Source organism: Neoarius graeffei, chromosome 9 (genome assembly GCF_027579695.1).
Source record: "Neoarius graeffei isolate fNeoGra1 chromosome 9, fNeoGra1.pri, whole genome shotgun sequence".
Lineage (NCBI taxonomy): Eukaryota > Metazoa > Chordata > Actinopteri > Siluriformes > Ariidae > Neoarius > Neoarius graeffei.
Window position 1 is genome coordinate 51,084,623 of NC_083577.1, and position 9,727 is coordinate 51,094,349.

Here is a 9,727-nt window from a genome sequence, read left to right on the forward strand (position 1 = left end):
TGGCTACATGTTGACAGGTAGAACTCCTTTTGTCTCACATTTGAGAGGATACTGAGAATGACAAATGCTATCAGCACTTTTTATTCAGACATGTACACAATGTATTTATGTCATATCAGTAGCAGCCAGTTAAGTCAAAGGCCAAATCTCTTCACTAGAAAATGGATATTTGGAACAGTATTATGAGAGAACCAAGAGAAGAAAAAAAATCATGGATTTAATTTTTCCTCATTTTGACATCATGAATTAAATATTTTTTTCTCATATTACAATAGCTTACAGTGCAAGAAGAAATCGAATTGTATTAAATATGTCAATATTTTTTGCAAATAACCTTTTCAAAACTCCACACAAAGCACCATAATGCAGAATAAGAATTTATTTTAACGTTACAAAATATTTATGAAAGCTTATTTTATTTTTTACATAAACTGTACAGAAATTGTGTTTACTGGTTGACTTTATACCAACAACTAAAAATAAGTTTCACTACATAGAAAATGAGAGAATTAAATATGAAATGTTTGCTGTACAAAATAAAAAAAAATGCATCGTGATCTGAAATGGAATCTGTGGTGATGTACCCTGATATAGTGATTAGGCTTCTCAAAAAGTAAAAACAAATATTGTACAAATATTTTAATAGCCTTGCCACCATATTATAATAACTAAAAGATTGGCCTCTTTGGTTCCATTATACGGTACAAACAAATTTTCAAAAAAATTCAGTTGACTATTATAAAAATATTTTTTCCAAAGCATTGTGTTATTGTTGTTTTGTCTTTAAGTTATTTCTGCAACTTTTCAGTGCAAATATATGAACAATCATCCGCTTTTGAAAGAAAGCGAAATATCACATTTCAAGTATTTGATAACGAGTTAAAGAATAGCAGAAGAGAAATCTTGGTCTGGACCAGGATTACTATACATTGCATAGGTTATGCGGCACTTTATATGAGTAGGACTGAGTGAGGATTGGTGTAGGTGTACCTCTTGACAATCCTTTTGAAGGCATTTCAATAGGCAAGTGCTTTAGATTGTGCATTTAGAGCATTTTTGCAAGTGCTGTACTGCCAGCTGGTCAGTAATAATGCCTCCACAGAGCACATGGTGCTGACAGCATTTATGAGCCATTGAAGTTCACAGCCAAAGAGCTATAACATCACACTTCACCTGTTGGACCTCATGTCTTGGTTTAGCGGTCTACCACATGGACTATGCATGCGCAGGGTGAGGGAAAGCCGCTTTGTTACAGTGTTGTCCAAGAGGCCACGAGCAGTTTCATTTAGCCTTCCATTTGATATAGAATGCCACAGAAAATTTCAGCCATGGTAATGGGAATGCTTTGAGGACCATACAAGGTGTCATATATAGTTATTGAAAACTCCACTTCTATGGAATGATTTGTCACTGTCTTTGAAGTGCTGATGTTCTGAAGTGTAAAGGAGTTGTAACGTCAGTGCTTTCACTAGTCTTGGAAGGGTTGTTGGTAATTACTCAAAGCAGTGGGCAATACCAGCTGGTCACAGGTAAATGTCCCTTTCTGTTCTGTTGGAGAAAAAGTTGCAACATCATATTTTTAATTCGAAAAAAAAAAAAGCCAAAACATTTGGTGATTACCATTCCCTTCTCATTTCAATGCCTTTATGTTTGTAGATTGTAACAGAATTACTCCTGTTTTATATCTGATGAACCACTGCTCCATGCACATACACTAGTGTGTGATGCTGCATTTTGAGTGTACATATAATAACGTAGATCCCTGTGGTACAGGCCCATAAATATGCCACTGCTGTTGTAATGTCCTTTGACTACATTCAAAGACTACAATTCCCTGATCAGCCTCAGGCACAACCACATTCCTCCACAATCATGTTAGGAACATCCCGTTTGACAATATTGTACTCATCATCAAAGTAGAGCATGGACATGGTGCTGAGCTTTGTAGGGATGCAACAGGAGTTCACTGAGCCTGGGCTTATGCCTCGCATACGGTACTGATTGACCACAGCTGTATGGAACGAGGAGGCTGAGCCTGGCACGCCTGCCATATACGCAGGGCAGCTGCCCTCGCAATAGTTGCCAAAGTAGCCAGCAGGTGCGATGATCCAGTCATTCCAGCCTATGAGCCTAAAGTCAATGTAGAACTGCTGCCTGCAGCACAGACCACCATGATTTCCATCGCACTCCAGGCCACGCTTGTGGATACGATGTTTTCCCTCTCCCTGGCGTGCCCGCACCACCAGGAAAGGTCGGTGAGAGGGATCACCTATGTCCACCAGCACAGGTGCCACACTGGCGACCTCACAGCCTTCACAGTGCACATCCAAGTCCTGCCGTCGGCTACCTTTCTCTAACGCCGTTCTGACTGCTTCTGACAGTGGGAATGTGTGCCACCCACTGCGCTTCAGCTCCAATCGCTTCTCAACCCATTTTTCCTGACCACCAGAGTCCTGGTAGTGCACCCTCGCTGTTACCTTCCGACGCACACCTTTCTCCAAGCCTCCAGGCAGAAGTTTGAAGTATAGCCATAGATTGGCTTGCAGCACATACAGGTTCTGATTACCCTCATTGGAGATCACAAAATAGAGGCTGGACTTCACTGAAGTCAGGTCATCTATAGGAAATAGAGGGAAAAAATTTATTCCAAGCACAAGTATTTGTTTTATTTTAAAATACATTTAATTTAGTTAAAAGCTGCATTAAAAATGCCAAAAACAATTTACACAGCTATTTATGCCTGAGGTGGATTGCTTCATCTTATCACATGACAGTACCAACAGGTTCAAATTCATCAAATGATCTTTTGTTCTCCCTTTCACCCATCATTCAGATTGATGGAGAGGCTGCAGCAGCCCAACACTGGGCTTGGACCCAGTTGGCCTAGTATTGTAGGCTGCTGATGCAAGAAAGTAGGGGTGGATCGTGAGTTCTGCCCTGGGGGGGTTCATTGAGTTCACAGTGAGCATAGTGAAAAACTCACAGCTCCTGGAGCCTTGGAGACTGACAGCACAATGCACTCTGTGAGGTATTATAGGACAGCCATGACGCAGCCTAGTATTGAGCATGTGGCCTCTGAATAAAAAGGATGATCAGGAAAAATAAGAACCATTTGCATGACATAGCACAGTATTCTAAATACTGTTGTATTCAGCATGTAGCCAGTGTTTGGAACAGTTCATGTTGCTGGCCTTTTCTTTTCCATTTTTGAAAAGTTCCATTCAGCCAGCGAACACTTGATTGCTGATAGCACCAAAGTGATAGATGGTATAATTAATCATATTTCATTTGATCTTTTACTTCAAGTTGCGGAGCTGCTTACAGCTGGCATGTTTTGAATTGGTTGAATTACCTTGTTTGCAACCTGATTAGCTGAGGTCAGTGTCAACAGCTTGCTTCGGAAGATGGCTTGTTTCTCTGACAGCCTGTCTGGCCCCATGTAGCAGTGGGTTTATGTGCACTCAGCCCTGTCCAGACTCGTTTGCCTGCTTCTGCTCTCTGGCAGGAACCCAGTCTCTCAGCAATCCCAAAGTGGCACACAGTTAAAGCTCAGGAGGGACAGAAAAAAAAGCCCTCGGGACATGGTGTCAGCTGTTAAAAGCTGTGTAGCAAAATATGAGTAAAACAGATTAGCAAACAATTCCCTTGAGTTTTTCTACCTCATTAATTGCTGGCATGCCCTCAGGTTATAAATATTCTTGCATTACCTGTGCAATAAAGTGCAGTGCTGTGCTGCCTGCCTCAACAGCTCCTTCTCAAAATGAATGACATGCACAGTGCATGCTGATCTGAATGATGGAACTACAATGTCCACTAGTTTACAGAGTTCCTCTGCACAGGAAAGCAGGAAAGGAGGTGAGGTCTGGAAAGTAGCCACATGATCCATTGCCCACACGCTGACTGGGCGTGCCTACTTTCATCTGAGCTGAACCACAGATGGGCAATCAGCACTGTCTGGGCAACTTTACAGGAGGCAGAGGAAAGAAGGGTTGATTACCAGCTCTCATGAAGACTTTACTCTCTTCTGGAGCTCCCTGTTACATTCCTTTCCGGTTCCTTTCCAGTGATCTTGGGAGGTGGTGTACAAGTGAAATAGGCCAAATATTTGAGTAACACATGATTTGTTGAAGGCGACTATCCTAAATTCAGCGATAAAGGAAACAGAGCAAAAAGTCCAACATTATTCTAAATAGTAAACTTTTTTTCAGGTAAAAGTAATTTGACAGCCATTACTCTGGAGGGGGCAGCATGGTGGTGTACGTAGTGGTTAGCACTGTTGCCTCACAGCAAGAAGGTCCTGGGTTCGAGCCCAGCGGCCAACAGGGGCCTTTCTGTGTGGAGTTTGCATGTTCTCCCCATGTCTGCGTGGGTTTCCTCCAGGTGCTCCGGTTTCCCCCACAGTCCAAAGACATGCAGGTTAGGTTAATTGGTGGCTCTAAATTGACCATAGGTGTGAATGTGAGTGTGAATGGTTGTTTGTCTCTATGTGTCAGCCCTGCAATGATCTGGCAACTTGTCCAGGGTGCACCCTGCCTCTCACCCATAGTCAGCTGGGATAGGCTCCAGCTTGCCCGCGACCCTGCACAGGATAAGCGGTTATGGATAATGGATGGATGGATGGATTACTCTGGTGTCCTGTCAAACTGACTCGATGAGTTTACATCACTTTCTAATCTTGAGGACTCCCAAGCATGTGCAGGGTATCAGCAGATGTCTGGGTGGACGATTGACTTTATTACACTCTTAGCTATTTCAGCCTGTTCCTACCTGTTTGTACATAAACAGATCAACTCAGTTCAAAAAAAAAAAAAGAGCTAAACGTCTGCTTCATTTATTACAACTTTCAGACCACATGCTGCCCCATCACTGAAAACACAGGAGCAGAACAGTGGAGTGCCATTGCTGCCAGTGTACCCAAGCTATCCCCCAAGCATCCTAAAAAGGAATGTCAAACAGCAAATGGATAAGTGGATACATAAACAGCAGGCTTATTCTAATGCATCACTCAAGATTGCTCTCATGCCTGAATTGCTTCATATGAACTGCTTAGTGCAAGAATATGGGCTGCTGTCTGATTAGTTTCTAACATCCTGCCAATCTCCTGACACTGTAGAATCTAATTTCCAAAACAGTATCCAATGTCAATAAAACAAAGATTTGCCAAGGGGATCAATTCAAATGGGGTATGACTGACACGATGAAATTGCAGGTCCTGTTGCAAACCATCTGAATACTGCTACCCTGGATAATGTCAAATAATAAAGCCTAATTTCCCATGCTGGACTGGATGTTAAGAGTTCAGCGAGTCCGAATAGCTATGGACAAATGAGAAGCACACATCTCTCGCTTCGCTCCCGTGACTACGGGACACCAAATCCTTCTGAAACGGACCACAGAACAGAGTTAACAGACGTGAAGCTGGCAGCTGTTCTCACCTGCATGTTGGCAGCATTCTTCATTCTGCCCTCCTGGTGTAGGGTGTGAGATTCAACCAAACATTCTGGACAAACCACAAAAACTACTGCCACATGTTAAGGGCAGAAAGGAAAGTGTTCTCTATTAAGAGACTCAGCCTGCAACTGTAGTGACTTGCTGACTTATCTCCTAGATGTCATATAGATGTAGGGAACTACACAGGATGAGCGCATCTGAAAGCTCAGTGGAGGAGTGTGCCACTCAGAATACCTTGGGAGCTTGTCCCAAAGCCATACCCTGGCTGGCAATCTCCTCTCTGGGGGTTAGCGCCAGCTGGCCCTGAGGCAGAAGGGGTCCAGAGAGCAGGGACCAAAGCCAGTTTCGTGACACAATGCAGCTCAAAGGTTCAAAGGTGTCCTGAATAATGGGTGAAAATGCAAAGAGGCCTAGTCTTGCTTTGATATTTTAAAAGCATTCTTTCATTCTTTGCAGAACTGCGATATGAGTAGACCATCCCCCACTACAGCTTGTGTCCCCCACCACAACTCAAATGTCTCATGCATTATTCTGAGTGATTTCTTTTTTTGTTCCTAATGTTGACATATTGGGTTTAACAGGAACACACAGTGCCCTACCAATAATTGCTACTCCTTTGTTCACTTGTCATAAGTGTGTTTCATTCATTCTTGGTGGAGAAAAGAAGTTGTCCAAGCTTTCTGTGCTGTGCAGGTATTTAGAATGGGAGACAAGGGAGTCAGGCTAGGAAGCATCATGCGTCATCTTTCATACTACAACCATCAAGAGTGAAAATTCAGGTCCCTTTTAGATTCATGTCAGGTCCCCATCATATCAACAACGATAAGAATTAATTATTTGTTTTTAAATACATTATTTTTTTCTTGTCCTAGATCTGGATAAACAGGTCAATGTTTCAATCAATAATTTCATTTATTTTAAAAAGTAGTATTGCCACGGCAACGTTTTACTCTTACTTTTGTGTAAGAGGTTCATTCTAAAGGGAAAAAAGTTATTGTAACCAAAATTATTTAAAGATCTATTGTACAGTTGATGGAAATGTATTATCTAATTAGTAACAACGGAATATATCTAATTTGCTACAGGTATGGATATATGAAATGACGTTGGTAAAGAAATGCTGCTCGCTGTCAGTGCAATCATCCAGTTTCTGTCTGTAATTAGTGAAGGTGAAAATATTCCATAATCTTTATCACATTATAAGCTTTTGCTGTAGTATGCTTGCAGAAGGCTGCACTGTGTAAATGAGTTCTTTTCCCAATTACTACATGTTTACTCCTATATGCTGTGAGACAGAGTGGTACAATTCGTATATCGTTTATTATGATGATGCAATAATCTATATGCGATTTCATATTACTGTTTCTGTGGGTGTGTTCAATAAAGTGTATTATTGTGCAATATAGCACATTTCAAAATCGAAAAATGTTGCAATTCGCTATGACATTTAGTCATGCTGTAGTAGTTTTCCTTTGCGTGAAATATAAGATCAGTAAAACTAAAACGCCACGTCCACGTGCTCAGGGGTGTTTTGGTGACGACAATAATAAAGGCTGCATCATCTCTGCAAACGTCATTCCCGTGTTTACGGTGCCAAAGTCCGGGGAAAATGACACAGACCCTGTTATACAGCTTGAAATTTCCTACAAACCTGACTCGGCAAAGCTGATGATTTCTGATGTTTCCTTTTGCGCATCGTTACTGTAAGCGGCTTGGCCATCTAAACTGGGAATCTCGAACCTCCCGTCCTCCCTCACTTTCCCAGCATGGAGCTTCCTCAGTGCCGTGACCATGGCCGCCTTGGGGATCGGGTGCGTGATGTTTGGTCTCTGCCTCATCTGCAGCCTGCTCAGGATGTGCCTCTTTACCGCCTCCAGGAAGTCCGTGTCCATCGCGTCTGGAACATCCGGACGGCTGAGGCCGCATGACGCGCAAGAGTCCCGGGGCAGCGCGTGCGTATCGCTTCCGGCGCTCCGCACTGACAGCACGCAAGCCATTAAACTACACATCACCGGCACGATCACCTTCATCTTCTCTCCGCCGCGGCAACTGGCGTCAACTTCAATCGGACAGACCGGGTGCCTTGCGTAATTTAGTTTTTACTTTGCATTCACAGATCCGTCGTTCCAGGTAAATCGATGCTGTGCTGCCACATTTAAACAATGTGTTCATAAAAATAACTGAAAAGTTAATATCTTGAGCTCAAGAATGAGCTGAATTAGGAACAATCCAGACTTCCATTAGTTATCTTAATGAAAGATTCGTGCGTCATGGTTTTGGTCAAGGATAGAGCGACTCGGGTCAGAAGAGATGGGCTTGACTTCGAGCATCCGAACTCAGGCTCAGGCTAGATCAGATCAGTGCACATACAGCGTACAAGCCACATTTCATCCTTCTGTTTGACATCTCCTCCTCCTCCTCCTCCTAATGACGGCATGAGGCAGTTCATCCCAAAACAAAACAAAACAAAATAGTGCAGTCAGAATCCGAGCGCACTAATTAGTCACTAAAAGTCCAAAGAGCTGAAACATTGTCCGCTTTTGGATCGCACCTTCTTTCCATCCAGGTCACGGCTTAGAATTATAAAAGAACAGAAAGTCCCGACGTTCTGGCCCGTGCACAGGCTGCGCGCGTGACGGAAACGGTGTCGCGCTTTCCCCCGTGCAATCAAGCGACTAAAGCCGCCTCGCGCGGAAACTTTGTTTTATAGTTGAAACCACGTGGGCTGAGAGCAGATTACTGAGAGGTTGAGGTGTGTGGAGGCGAAAGCCTGAGGAACAGCTCTGGTGGCCAGCCAAGGTCATATACTAAATTATTCAATTCAATAATATATTTATGATTATATTAAATGCTTAATCAGGGTGTCAGAGTCACATTTTAAACTCATTTCTTTGAGACTCATCTTACAGTCTGTTTTCCTTGAAAGTTTTACAATCTACCCCTTACGTTACTGTTAAACATTTATCAATATATATATATAGAGAGAGAGAGAGGGAGGGAGGGGCGGCACGGTAGTGGTTAGTGCTGTCGCCTCACAGCAAGAAGGTCCTGGGTTCGAGCCCCGTGGCCGGCGAGGGCCTTTCTGTGTGGAGTTTGCATGTCTCCCCGTGTCCGCGTGGGTTTCCTCCGGGTGCTCCGGTTTCCCCCACAGTCCAAAGACATGCAGGTTAGGTTAACTGGTGACTCTAAATTGACCGTAGGTGTGAATGTGAGTGTGAATGGTTGTCTGTGTCTATGTGTCAGCTCTGTGATGACCTGGCGACTTGTCCAGGGTGTACCCCGCCTTTCGCCCGTAGTCAGCTGGGATAGGCTCCAGCTTGCCTGCGACCCTGTAGAATTATATATATATATATATATATATATATGTTTAGACCAAACCTTTCAATGAATTCAGGATCTTAGAATATTTACTAAAATGTGTTTTGTTTTTCACTTTAGTGCATTTTTACATGGATGTACATTTATCTTTATTTATATAAGCCATTTTAATAAGTGAATCAAGAAACACTTCTGTTTTGGTTTGGTGCTGTGGCGCCATCTCTTGTTCTCACTGTATAATGCTTCTGTCCTCACAGTGCCTGTGGTATGATGTCAAAATCACTGCCATAATCATAAAATAAATACAAACATATTTGTATTTGTGAAATGACCAAATCTATTCATTTTAGGTAGCTTCTGTCGAAAATGTTCCTTCCTAATGCCAACACACACACATATATCTACGGATGTTTGATAATCAAGAAAGGTCATAGAGTGAACATAGTGAACTTGGGTGGTGATGTTTTTTTTTTTACTATTTTAAAGGGTAAAAAACTATTATTTGATCTACAGGATGTCTAAAAAGTCAGGAACCAGTGGGAATATGTTGAGCAAATAATGTCAATCTGAATATGTTGAATAAAATCTGCAAAACGTAATAACAGTGACTGGAAAGATGCATAGAGCATAAGGGTGAACATGTAGAGCATATGGAGTTTCCTTTGGTTTCTCTGGTTTTCTTCCCATCTCTCAAAAACATGCCAGTAGGTGGACTGGTTATGCTAAATTGTCCCTGATTGAGAACAAGTGTGACAATGTGTGTGCCAGGTGTCCTGTGATGGACTGATGTCCCATCTGGGGTAAATTCTCCCACCATGCCCCCAGTGGTACTGCGATGGGTTCTAGCTCCACCGTGACCTTGACCAGGATAAACTGGTTACTGAAGATGATAATGTGAATGTGACCATACTACACGACAAGTTAAACAAGGAAGGAAAAGGCTGTAATAGTGTGTGTG

At 42.6% G+C, this 9,727-nt stretch overlaps 1 protein-coding gene across 1 annotated transcript; it reads right to left on the reverse strand.

Moving 5' to 3' along the window:
* Positions 1-394: 394 nt before the first annotated feature.
* Positions 395-8,268, reverse strand: inhbb (inhibin subunit beta B). The gene is made up of 2 exons (XM_060929756.1): positions 7,103-8,268; positions 395-2,617 (listed from the first exon to the last, which is right to left on the reverse strand). The coding sequence occupies exons 1-2, from the start codon at positions 7,479-7,481 to the stop codon at positions 1,845-1,847; spliced, it is 1,152 nt and encodes a 383-aa protein (XP_060785739.1). The 5' UTR covers positions 7,482-8,268; the 3' UTR covers positions 395-1,844.
* Positions 8,269-9,727: the final 1,459 nt, after the last annotated feature.

Bases quoted from the DNA above. Each gene is read 5' to 3' on its own strand.
- inhbb (XM_060929756.1), bottom strand. From the start codon at position 7,481: ATGAAGGTGATCGTGCCGGTGATGTGTAGTTTAATGGCTTGCGTGCTG. The intron at 2,618-7,102 runs GTTTGTAGGAAA...TATTTCCTATAG, and splicing joins CATCAGCTTTGCCGAGTCAG to ATGACCTGACTTCAGTGAAG.